The sequence below is a fragment of the Rhinoderma darwinii genome, chromosome 7, assembly GCF_050947455.1.
Source record: "Rhinoderma darwinii isolate aRhiDar2 chromosome 7, aRhiDar2.hap1, whole genome shotgun sequence".
Lineage (NCBI taxonomy): Eukaryota > Metazoa > Chordata > Amphibia > Anura > Rhinodermatidae > Rhinoderma > Rhinoderma darwinii.
In genome coordinates this window covers 125,850,288-125,866,212 of record NC_134693.1, presented here as the reverse complement: position 1 = coordinate 125,866,212, position 15,925 = coordinate 125,850,288, and the positions used below count along the sequence as shown (strand labels likewise).

Here is a 15,925-nt window from a genome sequence, read left to right as displayed (position 1 = left end):
TGCCATATAGACTTACTCTACAGGGAAGAAGAAGATATTGAAGAAATCGGTAGCAAATCTACGGTCTGTCAGATCGACAAACACAATGGGCCTCAATTAGCAAAACGGTCTACCAAAAAAAACCTGGTCTTGTTTCCCATAGCAGCCAATCGGTATTCAGCTTTCAAGCTGCACTGGAGTTTGGTTGTTTGACAACATGACCAGCTTTTAGCTTAGACGGTCTTCATCCATGAAAAAATACTAGAAAAGAGAGAGTAGTGATTTCTAACATATAATCTGGGTACAGCGCTGCAGAATATGTTGGTGCTATATAAGCAATGGGAAAATAATAAATAGACCTTATATTCTTTGTTGCAATGTGCGATGACCAGATATATAATGGAAACATGACAATTGAATTTGTTTAGTATTGTATGGTGCCGTTCTGATCCAAAAATAATGTTATATTTCTACAGAACTAGAATTGCATTTGAGGTGAAATTGCAGAAAACCAGCAGATCAACAGATTTCCGAGTGCCTCAGTCCATCTGTACCATGTTTAATGTCATGGTTGATGCAAAAGCTCAGTCAACAAAACTCTGCAGTATGGAAATGGGACAAGAGGTAACATTCAACGAATGAAATATGATTTTCTACTTTTATCATCTCATTAGGCTAATTTTCGTCAAAGCTATTTGTTTTTTGTGTGTGTGTGTGTGGGGGGGGGCTATGCAATGTATAATGTTGATGTATGCGCAAACGGCATGTGCCAATTTGTGCCGTACTGTAGATAGTCATAGTTGTTTGAACAAATTGTCTTAGATCCTTGTCAAGACACGGTAGATTATATTCTATCTTTTTCTGTTCAATATGGACTTTGCCAAAACTATGGTTTTGCCACGTAGTAATTCTTAATAGGAATAGTAAGCCTGTAAAACCCCAAATCCCCTTATGGTTGTCAAAAAGAGACACAGGTTGCCCCTGTGTCTAACGAAAAATCTGTTGTCGACATGGTCCTATCTTTTGATTACCACTAGTCATACTTTGTGATAATAAAGTTTACAATGTATAAAGATGAGACTTAGTACACCGGTCTTGGGGTCTTCGTCACTAAAGCCCAAAAAGTATATAACTTCACTGAGTGACACGCTAACTAAAGAAAGTTCTGCCATCCAGAAAAAAGTTGTTCATCAACGTGTGACTTATACAAGATTGCTTTTATTGATTGAAAACCCGTAGATTCCTAGCTTATATCTTGTTTCATTGACATATAATTATCCAACAATACATCTCCTTGTTATCCATGTCATTTGTTGTTCTGCTGAATGCGCTGCATCTAACGTCTGTCCTTTATATCCCCGAGACTCTACAGACAATACGTTTTCTAGATTACTGAGCCTTTTCTGTCTACCATAAAGTTGGCTCCTGGATATGTCATACCTATGACTTTTGAAGAAAGAATTATTGCTATACACTGATGCTATCATACAGTACATTGTTAATGTTTACGGTTGTATAGAAACTCTACACTTTTTGAAAGGCTGTAATTATATACAATCCAAACAATACCGCATTCTCAACTTTCTAATTCCTTCCTCCAGTCTAGGTAAAAATTGTATTGTAACAGGTGCCACAGGGATTTTTTTTGGTGGTAAAGGAGTTAAAATTAAAGGTATCATTAGAAGAAGTATATTCTTATCAAACAATCAATCGTTGTCCTTTATTTGCCACAGAATCCCACTTGTCTCACTTGAGATGAATAGCATGTCTTGTGGTAATATGTCGTAGGAATATGCATTGATCATTTTTGCCAAGCAAGTTGATATACAAGAACAGAAAATCCCAGATGGGAATCTCCAGGTCCCTATTTTATATCAAGATTCTAGAAATAAAAAATATTAATACCTTGCAAAAAACTAAAAATTAGGATGATCCAGATGTTCTCAACTACAATGAGCACAGTAAGATATTAAAATTGAAGTGCTAAGAATTTGGAAGTTGTATTAAGAAATATTCATGTGACATCACAAGATTAGAAGGAGACCAATAAAGTTAGTCCCACACATAAAGACTGAGGGCTTTGTCATCTACAATAGATATGTACACATAATCACTGCGTGGAGAGGATCCTCCGAGTCTTTATGGCAATGAACAATATTGATGACTGACATTTTCCTATAAGTCAATACAATTTAAATAAATTTAATGTTTTTGAGAATTATTTTTGCTATATCTGTAAACCTCTGTAAGGGTAGAGTACATTTCTGACTTGAGCAAAGTGGCTTAAATACTCCCTCTAATATGAGAAAATGAAATGGTCCTAAGCTTGACCCATTCTATGCCTACAGGGGGTGCCGAGGCAGCGGTCACACCTGGACCCTGGTGCCTGAGGGGCCAAAGGCCTCTCTGCCAAATGAGGCGACACCAGAATTATATATGGAACACTGTAGATGGCGGGTCCCGTTAGACCTCCTTCATACACAATTTATTTCCTACATTTTCAAACAAATGTTAAAAACAGCATGTATTCCAAGCGTTTTTTTTTTTTCATATATAAATATGTCATATAGAAGTCTATGGAGAAAAATGCTAAAAAAAAAAATATCCCTACCTAGAGCATACTACATTAACATCTGGCTGCAGTGTTTTTGACCGATAAAAAAAACCCACACACATAAAAACCCTTTAAGAACACATCATAAACAAAATATGCTGAAAAAGTATAGTGTTATATAAAAAAAAAACAACAACTCTGTAATTAGATTGCTGAAGTTTCGAAGCCTTGTTGCTGCTTGAGACTAGCAGACATGATATACCACTTGCCCTGGGCTGCTTTACCACAGAAGTAATTGTTCCATGGTCTGTACTACTCCAACCCATCCACAAGTGGACCCAAAAAGACCTCTGCTGAAGCTGACAGTGTAGTAGAGCCATCTGACCTCCTTATGGGGTCCCCTCTTACTTTGCACATTACTTTGCTATTATTATTGTACTATTTGTAATCTAATTATATTCTTTAATAATATATAATAGCACAACATTTTCTAAAAAAACACAAACCCTGTAGTCTACTTATGTCGAAACACCAGTGGCATTTCAATTTTCTTATTTCCTGTTGCTTCTATAGCGCCAACATATCCTGTGGCAATATACATAGATTGTCATTACTTAGTTCAGTCTCTTGTCCCAAATGGGGACACAATCTTAAACACACAAACACACTAGAAGCAATTTCATAGGAATCCAATTGACCTTTCCTTGTTGGTTTTGAAGTGTGAAAGAAAACCAGAATACCTAAAGGAAACACTCACAAAAATGTGTAAAATATATGGACTCCATGTAAAACTTGCCCTTCGTCAAATTTGAGCCTAGGACCCCAGTTCTGCAAAGCAACAGTGCTAGCCATTGAACCACCATGCTGCCATTATTGCCAGGAGGAGGACGGGCCCCACAAAACGTTCCGTAAATTTATCGAATTTGGTGTGGCTTTGCTTTGCCCCATGAACTAGAACATCCACCTGTTAATTTACCTTGTAGCCAGTGTTTCGAAAATGTCTTAGCAAGATACATGGAATATACACACTGCAGAAAAGTGTCACTCAAATTAACAGGGAATCAGGCGAACGAATGTGTTGCGTGAAGCTGTTCTGAGGTAATGTAGCATAAGTGCTATGGAAAGTGACAGTTGCTGTGGTATGGTATTTTTAAATAAAAGCTGAGTTGATAGACACATGAAACACATGGAAATTATCAGTGCATAAGTTACTGTCTCACACTGAACTATGTTATGAAGCAACTTTAAAAGTTGCCGCTTTTTAAATTAGCCTGATGTTCTGATCCATTACTATTTGTAGAAAGTAGAGATAAGATGAAAGTCATACCATTTATGAGATTTGAAATGAACATTTCAATGATGCCCAACTATAATACAAGTCTAAAAGTCAAAAAGTCATAAAGGTTACATATCATAATGCCCACTTTACATTGGGCATACTCACAAAAAACGAAGTCACATAAAAATGTATAAAAAAAGATCTTTGTGGGACTGCATCACGGTTTTACTATAAAATATTTTTGGTGGCAGCAAGCAAACATCCAGGTCACATATAAATACATGTACCATGAGAGTAATAATTGATCATGGGGTCCTATAGTAAATTTTTAGTGGGATCCTCCTACAGCCATGATGACATCAGCAGAAAGAAGGTTCCTGGCTCAGCTCACGTTCCTACATACTGATATACACACATTCAGTACATAAAAGCCAAATTTGTGCTTTAAGTGTTGGACAGGGGTTCCTTGGACCCCCCAAAGAAATGTATTCTGAGGCCCACCCTCCATCTATACAGAACATGTACACATCCACTTATATTACATTGTAATCTTTGTTGATATCATCGTACACACAGGACATATCATCAAGAACATATAATAGGTTATTACTGAATCATCCTAAAAAAAAAATAGACCCTAGTGGCAAGGGATTTGCTCTAAAGTCACCTCCAAGTGGGGTTGTCTTCTTCTGGACCTTTACGACCCTGTTGTATTTTATGGATCATTATTGTGTCAGAACCTTAGCCCACCGGAAGGATACAATATCTATTTTGGCTGGTCTGTACCTCTCAAATAAAGTTGTACCTCTTTTACCATTTTTGTTAACTCAGCTATAGATATCTGATTTTCAGCACAAACCACTGTATGAGAGCCTAAAAGAAGTAAGGAAAATGCTGTCCCTGCTTTGAGGGGATTTTAGAGCAGGCACTTAGAGGGTACATTGGAACTTATGGGTCACTGTTGCTGGCACTTAAGGTGCATAGTGGCTATACTGGCTCCGTTGGCACTCAAAAAAGTGGTGTGAAACATCAGCGTCAATGGGTACCACTTAGTACATTGTTGAGTATAATATTGTAACTTATGTAAAAATGTTGAAGAGTATGCATACACAAACACAGATACGTAAATATATATATATATATATATATATATATATATATATATATATATATATATATATATATATGAGCACATAGCGCCACCTATGTGTCAAAATAGTGGAAATAAGTATAATATCCTTCTCAGTGGATGGGTCTGAGTGGCTGCTATAGTGTATGGATGTTTTTGCTTCTTGACAAAGCTGTTGCTGTTGTGAAGAGTTGGATTGTAGCTGAGCTGTGTAGCTTTAGGGTTGAGTTGACCACCAGTCTGGGCCTTTTGGACATTGCAGGCCCCATAGCAACTGCTATGATAGTGGAGATATACCCATGGCATATACCTATATATACTGAATAATAATAATAATAATAATAACATCCATTTTGACATGTACAATAATCAAAAGTCACTGGATGAAGTTTAAACTTGTCCTCGGTGCTAGATCTCTAAACTCGAATTATAATCAGATCTAAATGTATAATAAAACCCAGATCTTAAGACCCTCCCAGTAATCAAATACTGAAACGTTTGTTATATTTGTACAATGCCTGAGAAAACATACTTACGAAATAACTTTTGCTCAACGTAATTGAACTGATGAAAACAGATTGTTTAATATCACCCACAAGACTGAAAATTTGTTTTGCATTATTTGGAATATAATTTGCATCTCATTACATGTGACTGTTGGAAACTTTTTATGCTCACAGAAAATAAAAACTCTTATGTAGCACTGTTGGAAAATAACAGACAATTCCACACGCAAAGCACGATGATGCCAATACGCAACGCACACGGACAAGAAATGTAGGAAAAACGTTGCATTTTTTTACGCGCACAAATCGGAAACGCTCGTCTGAATGTAGCCTTTAAGAGAATGACTCCTATATGGGAGAGTGAAAGGGAACTTTCTTCTTGGAGTCACTTTCTATATTATATTAAGGAATTGCATTACCATCAATTCTTTAAAATAATGTTATTATAGGAATGACACAGTTTGCGCGCAGCAATGAGTTTAATAATAGAGCAGTGAAGCAGAATATCAATTATGGCAGCTTGCATTCTGCGAATATAGTGAACAGAAAGAAAGCCATGATGATTGCCCGAACCAGACCCTACAGTATCTGGATGTCCGTCAACACTTTGCAGCAGTCAAGGGACTCAGATAATGATTTTTATAGTATGGAAGTGGTGATAATGAAATTTCGCAATATGCAAGAGGCAGCTTCCTAATATATTCTTAAAATTCTACTTCATTTTATTTTTATTTTTTTAAATTAAGTCCTCATGCAAATGTGCAATTGAATGCTTGTTCGCAGACGCACCAAAAAAGCTCTCACTATTTTAGTGATTGCAAAATAAAAATAAAAACTACAGCAAAAAGATAATTTGTTACCCATAGTAACCAATCAGATTTTATCCGTGATCTTCTAGAGTTGGTAACATAATGAAAGCAGTGATCTGATTTGTTGTCATAAGCAACTCCTCCTCTTTGTCTGAAAAAGGCCTAATGTTTCTTTTTCTGCCATCGTATGTGATGTATATAATGGTCTTATGTGGCTGGTGGAGGTGAGACAGGAAGCCATACAACTATAAAACATTAATTAACTAAAAATGTCAGTAGAAAAAATGCGCTAAACAAAAAGCTAGGCATTATTTATCAAAACTGGCCTTGTTGCTCATAGCGACCTATCAGAGTTCTGCTTTCATTTCTTAAATTGCTTTGGAAAAATAAAAGCTGCACTGTGATTGGTTGCTATGGGCAACAAGGCTTGTTTTCCTGTTAGTTTAGACAAATGAGTCAGAATCAGTTTTATTGCGTTTGTTCTTAAAGGGATTGTCTCATAAAGACAAGTCGTGTTCATGTGCCCTATTAGAGCCTATGGACGTCATAAAGGAGGAATTTCGCTGCTCGGAGTCAGAGCGGGGAGCTGATAAGTAAGAATGGCAAGCATATAGTAGTACATTATGGTCATGCGACGACAACCCCTTTAATGAAGCAGTTCTAGGAAATGTTCCTGGAACGGCTTCAATGGAAAACTGCCTAGTGGAATCGCATGTAATAAAAACACGGTTCTTACATATGTTTTTTAGTTTTTTATTAATAATGGTAAAAAACAGTAACAACGGAACAATTAATAATAAAAAAACACTATTTTTTAAGTCATATTGTGTAACTGTTTAATTTTCTTTTACATAAAATAACATTCATTGCAATGGCAAATACTGCAGAGGAAAAAATCATCAAAAATGATACGAGAATTATGTGAATTTTCTCTATGACTGAACTTTAAATTGAATAGATCTTAAGTTTAGTTCTGACACTGGATATTTGTAATTATGAGCGTGAGACCAAGTTATTAAGCAACTCCTTTACCTGTTCAGTAGTTTCTGCGGGCTCTAATTAAAGGATCACTTAACAAGCTGACTTATGTAATGAATGAATCTGTTTAGTTAACCACTAAGACACATCCCCCTGTCTCCATAGCAGATTTGCCTATCAGGAGTGTGGGGAAGCTGGGTGACATGTATGTAACTACCAGGGTATTAGACATAGCAGCTGCTATAAGCCCAGCAACTAAGGGAGCCCAACTCTACTCAGGGGTGAGGTGTGGATGATGGAAGGCGAAAGTGAGAAAATTATTGTAGATCATGGGGAGGCCATGGAAAGGAGGAGAAGACCCAACACACTGGAGACCAAAGTTCTAATAAGACTTTCATGTCCTGACGGAACATAAAATCCAAGTTTTGCTATGAGGCTCCATGGTTACTTTTTACAACATTGCTGGGTGACAACCCATGTGTGAGCTATAATTATAGCCATATTGGTTGTCACTCAGCATTCCCAAAAACAGATTTACAAACAGAAATAACAAATTAGGAGACAATGTACTTTAATTCATTAATATATTGTGAAATATATAAACTTCTTTCGAACCATTGGAATGTAAATGTTACAAAGCCGACATACAACACATGCCACTACTATGAAACTTGTCGGCATATAGTGATTATATTGATGAAACAGTGTTTCTCAACAAGTGGCTCAGAAGCCACATGTGGCTTTCGGGCCACTTGGATGTGACTCCCTAGACTTTGGAAGCTGCAGATACTGTTCGCTACCACCAGGGGTGTTGTACAATTATGGAAACAGCAGTAGCAAAGGCTAGAACTGTATAACCAGTTAAGAATTGCATTACCGGATCTTCACTCCCGAATCAGGTCATTGGTTTCACACTATCTAATGTTTTGTTCATTTCTTCTTATTAGTAGTTGGTTCTAAATTACTAATAAGTTTAACATTTATTTGGCCATTTCACTACAATTGTTCTAAATTTTTTCTTATATTTTATTTTACTTTATGTGTTGCTACTGACCAAAAAAAAAGTTTTGGGACCTCTGCTTTAAAATGCAACTTATAGTATTTCCCCTGCTATCATATTTTCACATCACCTCTAGCTCACCCGTCCGTATAATGTAGAATCTGTTTTAACTCTGCATAAACTAAACAAATGTAGTAAAGACCATGTTAGTAAATGTAGTAAATATTAACATTTATATTTAACATTTATAATTATCTGTGAATAACTTGAATTATATTATTCTAGAGTAAAATTAATGTCATATTAATCAAAGTCATATTAGAAAATAAAACAACACAGGAAAATAAATTTAATTTAAAATATTTTACAATTAAATAATCCTAATGATTAAAACACACTCAAATATAATTAAAATGGGACATTATATATATATATATATATATATATATATACACATATATAAATATATACATATATATATATATAAATCTATACATATATATATAATTTTATACATATTTTTCAATATTTTTTTTATATTATTTTTGTGTAGGGGATTTAAGTATTTTTTTCCTAGCCAGTGGTTACATAATTATTGATGGAGACTGTAGAGCCAGTGTTATATTATTAATTTTGTATATTTTATACATATAGGAAAACTTTATTTATTAAAATTTTGTGGCCTTTTTTCATATATTTACGGTGGCTTCAAATTATTTATATTAATATATTTAAAATCCCTGTTCATTCTATGATAATAAAAAAATTGTTTTTCTTTAGATGTAATTTATTTTTCTGCAGTTTATTTGTCATGCGATTTATTTTAGTGGGCGGCGAGCTACATATAGATTTTTTCCAGATAATATTCGAGAGGTACATAATTACATTAATTACATAAACAAGCAAAGATCAAAAAAAAAAATTATTTTCTGTGTTATAGTTGTAGCCAAGTTATTCTGCCTTTGAAGCCACAGATAATGGGTGTCTGTTGCATTTTTTTTTTCTTCACATAAATTCCCAGAGAAAGGATTTAATTGAAAATCATCTGCATGATATGCCTGTCAATACATTTCACGCTGTATTATTTTGCACAAGTCGAGTCATTATCATTTTGCTAAAACCCATAATTTATCAACTGTAAGTTAACAAGCGAGCACTCTGCTAACCCGGCTACACTTGACATGGTAGCGAAATGTAGCTCATTCGGGGGAAGCTGCCTGGAGCTCCAGCATTTACTATATGGTGTGTTCTGCGGGTCTGATCATTTTTGATTTGCACATCTCCACCCGGGAAATATCTATTCTTCTTAGTTCATATGGCTTCCAAACTGCCACTTACAAACACACTGCAATACCACCTGTTGTTTGTATCATTATAATTATTTCAAATCTGAAATTCCTAATTATTGTGTTTTTCTTGAATATATTATTGATATTTTTTACACCACAGTTAGCCATGACAGGTTGCTTGTAAAAGATAAAATAAAAATAAACTTTTGATATGTACATATCATAGGAAGTGAGAAGTATGCATTACTAGATAATTAATGGATTGTGTCGGTCACCTGTTTACATTACATACCGATTTTTTTATATATTTGTTTTTGTGGTCCCTAGGAAAAACATTTTCCTTTGTTATAGACTTTGTTAAAGAGATAAAAAAGTATATATATACTGCTTTGATTATGTCAACAAGGTCTTTAATATATATTTAATCTTTTTTTTAAATTAATGTATATAAGATCAGTACATTAAGGGGTGTTCCGGTACTTTACAATGTATGACCGGTGGAGTTTCCAACCAGGGCTGTGGAGTCGGTAAGCCAAACTTACATCTCTGAATCCTCTGCTTTTCCACTGTCTGACTCCGACTTTAACTCCAACTCTGACTCCTTCATAAATGGCTCATGTACAATAATTAATAATAACTACTTTACTGTAGTAAAATGGTAACATCAGACGTTCATCACTATCAGGTAAATAATCAGGCTACTTAGATAACATAAAATATGCTTATTAGAATACAATTTCTGAACAAAAAAACTTGTCTAAATAGGCAAGGCACTATAAATAAATACATTATTATTAGTATCTAATATTTAATATTTTTATTTTGAAGACAGAATTTAAGTTGATACATTTCTACTGACTCCGTCTCCACCCAAATCCGACTCCGAAGCCACAACTCCAACTCCATAGTCCTGGTTTCAACCCCCTTGACTCCCAACGATCTGCAGAGCAAAGGAGCATTCACTGGAGAGTACTGCAGTCCCTGTACAGCAGTCCTGACCCAGCAGCACATGTATCCATGTCTCTATGGCTGTACTGCATCTTAGCCCCATTCACTTGAATTGGCTCAGCTTCAGTACCAGACATAGCCACATGCATATGGACCTCGCAATGTCTGGAACTAAATTTAAGGGGTTGTGTGATTTGATAACTGATCACGTGACTTTTTAAATTACTCTTACGTTGTGGATCTAAACATATAAATATGCTACACTACATGAAGACCGTCCAATAGTTTGCAGAACTTGGTGGCTCTCTAAGCCAATTTTGTAGTTATTGAAGTGTATAGATACCTTCAAACACTATTAAAAGTAAATATAAAGAAAAGTTGAGTGACATTTTAATACATTGTGGTACTGATCATGGGTTACAGCCTGTATTATATTGTCAGACCTTATAGTCCAGAGCGGCCCTTCAAGCTTGTTTTCAGACAGATTAACTTAGCTGTACGTCCATAATGTACTGGGGTAGTTAGTGTTTTACTACATCACTTTACTGGTGTAAAGATGACCAGAATTCTAATCATCAGAGCAAGCTCTGTGGAGACATTTAGTCAGAAATAAATGCTGTGCGATTTCAGCTCTTAAGCCTGCAGAATTTGAAATGTAGCCCTGGACTAAATACAGGCTGTACAAAATAATTAATGCAATGTATTTATAATTATTCTGTATGATATTATTATATATTATATTTCAAAAAGATACTTTTTTTACTATCTTGAACCTTAATCTCTTAAAAGCCGAGCAGAGCAGAACACAATAGGCCCCATAAATCAAAATTCGAAGATAAAAGTTGTTTTACTGCCCATAGCAACCAAAAGGATTTTAGTTTTCATTCTTTAAGTGCAGTTTGGAGAATGAAAGATGTACTCTGATTGGTTGCTTCTCTCAAAAGTTTCTGTTCCCATTTTAGATCATATAAATAGGATTAGAAGGCAATATTCTTACAAAACAGTTACACCCTGGCAGTGAAGTAGCTAAATATATAACTGTTAAATTTTTTGTGGGTTTTGATTGTGTTCATTGGGACACTTGATCACTATTTACACAACGGGGATTGATACTTGAGTGGATTTACACATGCATGCGTTTCTACAGCAATTTGCAAGGCCTCTGTAAAAATGTGCATGTTTTTTCAGTGCAGTTTTCGACCATGTGGCCAAAACTACGGCACAACCGCACAGTGTGAGCCCACCCTAATGAGATCTCTTTCCGTAGAGATATTAGAAATCCGACAATAGAGAAGGGATGTTTTTTCTAACTTTCTGGAGAGTCCGTATTAGAATTTCCCCACTGATAAACCATGTGTGTGAACCTACTATTATCACGTACACTTGTCTAGTTTCCTCATCACCATTACAAACTGTTGGAAAAATAAATTAAATATTAGTAGATTTGTAAAAAAGTTATTAAAATAATTGAGCACAGCATACTATGCTCCAACAGTAAAGGGATTAACCCAATAAGAAACCCACTAAGTCTCCAGAATATTTTTGTTGCTTGTCTCTGAATCATGTCCCGCTCTGTGTTTTTCTTAAACAGCGAACCTCTAAATTGTTGACAATATTCCAAGTGCAATTTGTCTTTTTTATATAAGATTTCATCTTGTACATTTATACTCCTGTTGATATATCCAACTATATTACTTGCCTTGGTAGCAGCTGCCTGGCACTGGTTGCTATACAGCAGTTCAGTTTATTACACACAAAAATGCCTAATTGCTTTTCATGTTTTTTTGTACCCATAATGCAATGATTTTTCACTACCTAAATACATAACTGCACAGTTTTCTATATTAAATTTGACTTGCCATTCTTTAGCCAACCCATAAATGTATTAGGCCACATTCAGACGTGGCGGAATTGCTGTGGAATTTCAATGCGGAGAGTCCGCAGTGGAATTGTGCAGCAGCCGTTTTTTACATTTGTTTTTTTACATTTTTAGGAAACTTAGTTCAGACTTTGCGGAAAATAACTGTGCGGAAATTAGGCTGTGGGGCACAATTTCCCCTCCGCAGCATGCACATTATGTTGCGGAGAAGAAGCGGAATTTCACTGTGGATTTCAGCCTTTCCAATGCAAAAACTGAAATCTGTGGCAAGTCCGCTGTGATATCGGCAACGTCTGAATTACCTGTCAAATGTGCAAATGTTGGTGCAGATTCGTTGCGTAATTGCCCCAAATCTGCACCAACATTTGCAGCCGAAAAATTCCACTATGTGTGAACATGGCCTTTTGCTCTTCCGATTCAGTTACTCAACAGTTTTCTCTTGGCTGCAAATATAAAAAATTTACTCTGTAAGCTTACAAGCTCAATTATAAATACATTGAAATGAAAAAGCCCAGTACTGGCCTCTACTTTTTAACCTTTAGCTATTCATTTATTTTTTTTTTTTGTTTTATTTATGCAAATTTTCCCAGAACTCTATTTTTTATACCAACTTTTTATGTGAGACAAAATTAAATGGCTTCTATAAATCTAGATACAGTCTTCACTATAAATAGCTTTATCAAGATCCAGCTTATAACTTATGCTGATATTATGTTATAAAATTATAATCCTTAAAGCGGATGTCCAAGATTCAGACATTTTCTCCAACAGCCTTTTAACCACTCAAATATAGTGCAATAAAAAAAAAAACTTTAACTTACTATATGATGCCTAAGCCACTGACTTTGTATCATAGTTATGTAACTTCACGTGGCCACGCCATTCAGTCGCTGTACACAGAATGTTACGTCACTTTAGATGAAATGTCACTGTGACCAGCAATGATTTCATGATGTAGCTACATGATGTCACATCACTATGGACACAATGTCACTCTGTGGTCTAGTGGTTTCACTGTTTGCTTTACTGTTTACTTTATTAGCTATATGTGGTCATGCTGCTTTTACAGCCCGTGTGAAGGGATTTGTACAGATTAGTTTAATTTATCTTTTCCTCCTTCTGTATCTAGAAAAAGGGTTATGGCCTCCACATACCATAACTTTAACAAAAAAATCACTTTTCCATCATATGTCCTTTTTTTATGTTCATATCACATTTACATTGCATGTTCTTTTTATTTTCATTTTGTTTGGTTTTCATGCTTCATTTTGTTTTACCTCCATTGATTTTTATTTTATGTCTCCCGCACCTTCCTCATTATTTCTGTTCTCATCCGTCTGAAAGTTTGCTAAACACTGGGTAAGTGTGTCTAACATTTTCAACTGTAATATCACCCCTCACTCCCCAATGTATAATTAGCATTTATTTCAGTTTTTTTCTCCCTTCTGTCAACATCCTCATTGTTTTGACTTAATTAGCATTTTAAACAGACATTAATGCAAACAAGTGAAAATTAATGTTCGGAAATATATTTTAATTCTTCAAAAATTTTATCATTTTGGGAACAGTATTATGGACAAATCATCCTACAAAAGTAAAAACATTTTACTTCATATGTGCCATATTTTTATTATTTATTTATTCTATGCTACTTTGTATGGCGTCTGCTAAAAGGATAGTCAGGTTCATTAACAGCTTATTTTCACAGCTGATACTTTTAAAATAGGAATTTTGAGTCCCAAAAAAGCCTGATGATTCCCGTGTCATTGTGTATTCAGTGTTCTAATATTTTGCCTTTTTCTGTCTCCTTTTTTTAGCACCAGTACCATTCAAAAATTGATGAGCTAATTGAAGAAACAGTTAAAGAAATGATTACACTTTTAGTTGCAAAGGTAAATTCTGTTTCAGGTGTTATGACCCGTATAAAAGACATATGTTTTAGGCCAATTGTAATTCTACCAACTTGTCCTTGTCAAAATATGAGATTTTTTTTAATATAAATGTAATAGATTTTTATTTAGTATCAGTAACATTTTTTATAGATATTTATACTGTATTTATGATTTTTTTTAAATTTACTTTCATTTATTATATTTATTTGGGATTTGTATCACAAATGTTGGACTTGAATTACTCCTAGGAGATACGGCACCTCACACAGAATTATGTGACCATATTTCACACCATATTATGGGCCAAAATTCTCATGGTGATGTGCATGAGGCCTAAGGTTAATGGCATGATTTGGCCACTATAGTAAATTACCACGGAGTTCATATGTGACACTGTAGTAAAGGGGATTTTATGAAATCCCATTCACACCTTCCAGCTGAAACCAACTGGTTTTTATGGTATGCCCTAAAACCCCAACATGTCCTATTCATCACATTTGTCTTTTATAAAACCAAAGCTATAATCGTGGCCCAACATTTTTTTTGTTCATTCTTATTAAATATCAATTTGGGATGTCTTAACATACACGTATGACTGATACATGCTGTTAATTTTATTAGTCATGAGTAATGCAACTCGTAACTATTATTGTAGAGTGCCATATTTACCTACAAATTACAGCAAAATAATATTTGTTGACATTCCATATACTATCTAATTGACTCTGGACTCACGTTAGTGAAAAAAATATATAATAGTATATCAAGTATCAATAAAAGTAGTATACAATTTCCTTCTTTTTATGGCTTACATTAGACACCAAGTTGTTACATCCATTATGGTAATTTCCAGAGATGGCCTGTTTTATTTATGGATTTATTTTTTTCATTTTGTATTGTTTTTTCCCCACAATTGTCTACAATATTCATAGACTATTATCCTCATTGTAATAAGGTGACACAGATGTTTTAGATTTTATTTTTGTTAGGTACACAATTGTAATGATCTTACCAGTAGTGTTCTTAATAAACATAAAAGATTATTAAATATGCATTATTAAATTCTCTCGTCTATAATATTCCATTTGTATATTTTGTATTATAGTTTGTGACAATTCTCGAGGGAGTGCTATCTAAACTTTCCAGATATGATGAAGGAACCTTATTTTCTTCATTTCTTTCATTTACAGTAAGTGAATATGTTTTCTGAAATATTTCTATATTACTCTTCATTCATTTTATCTTTTTTTTTTTTTATCATTAACCTTCAACATATAACACAGCACTAGATAAATTGGTATTTAGAGTTCTGCAGTTTTGCTACAATTAGTCAAACACATTGAATTGTATCAAAATACTTGTTCATAGGTACCATAAATAAGTGAATGATAGTGTAAGAAATGGCACTGTAATTCTAATATCCATATAACATATCTAATATCCATATAACATATGACAAAAATTACAATTTACTTTTTAAAATGTCGTTTTTGTAGTGTGTAAAATGTATTCTTCTTGGGCAATGGTATGGAACAGAGTACACTTTCCATCACACATTTCCAAAAACAATAGCTCATTGGTTTTTGGAAGTTCATAAATTCAAGACAACTCAGTTTACATAAATACTACCCTTAACCCCTTAGTGACCACCAATACGCCATTCCACGGCGGTCACTAAGGGGC

At 34.5% G+C, this 15,925-nt stretch overlaps 1 protein-coding gene across 16 annotated transcripts in view; it reads left to right on the top strand.

Annotated features, from left to right (window-relative positions):
• The window catches only part of CADPS (calcium dependent secretion activator), a 357,994-nt gene that overhangs the window by 292,097 nt on the left and 49,972 nt on the right, over positions 1–15,925 (top strand). For all 16 annotated transcript variants that reach the window (XM_075833970.1, XM_075833961.1, XM_075833967.1 and 13 more), the window contains 3 exons: positions 456–603; positions 14,168–14,242; positions 15,348–15,431. In XM_075833970.1, the coding sequence (XP_075690085.1) occupies positions 456–603; positions 14,168–14,242; positions 15,348–15,431 (307 nt within the window). The remainder of the gene's footprint in view (positions 1–455; positions 604–14,167; positions 14,243–15,347; positions 15,432–15,925) is intronic.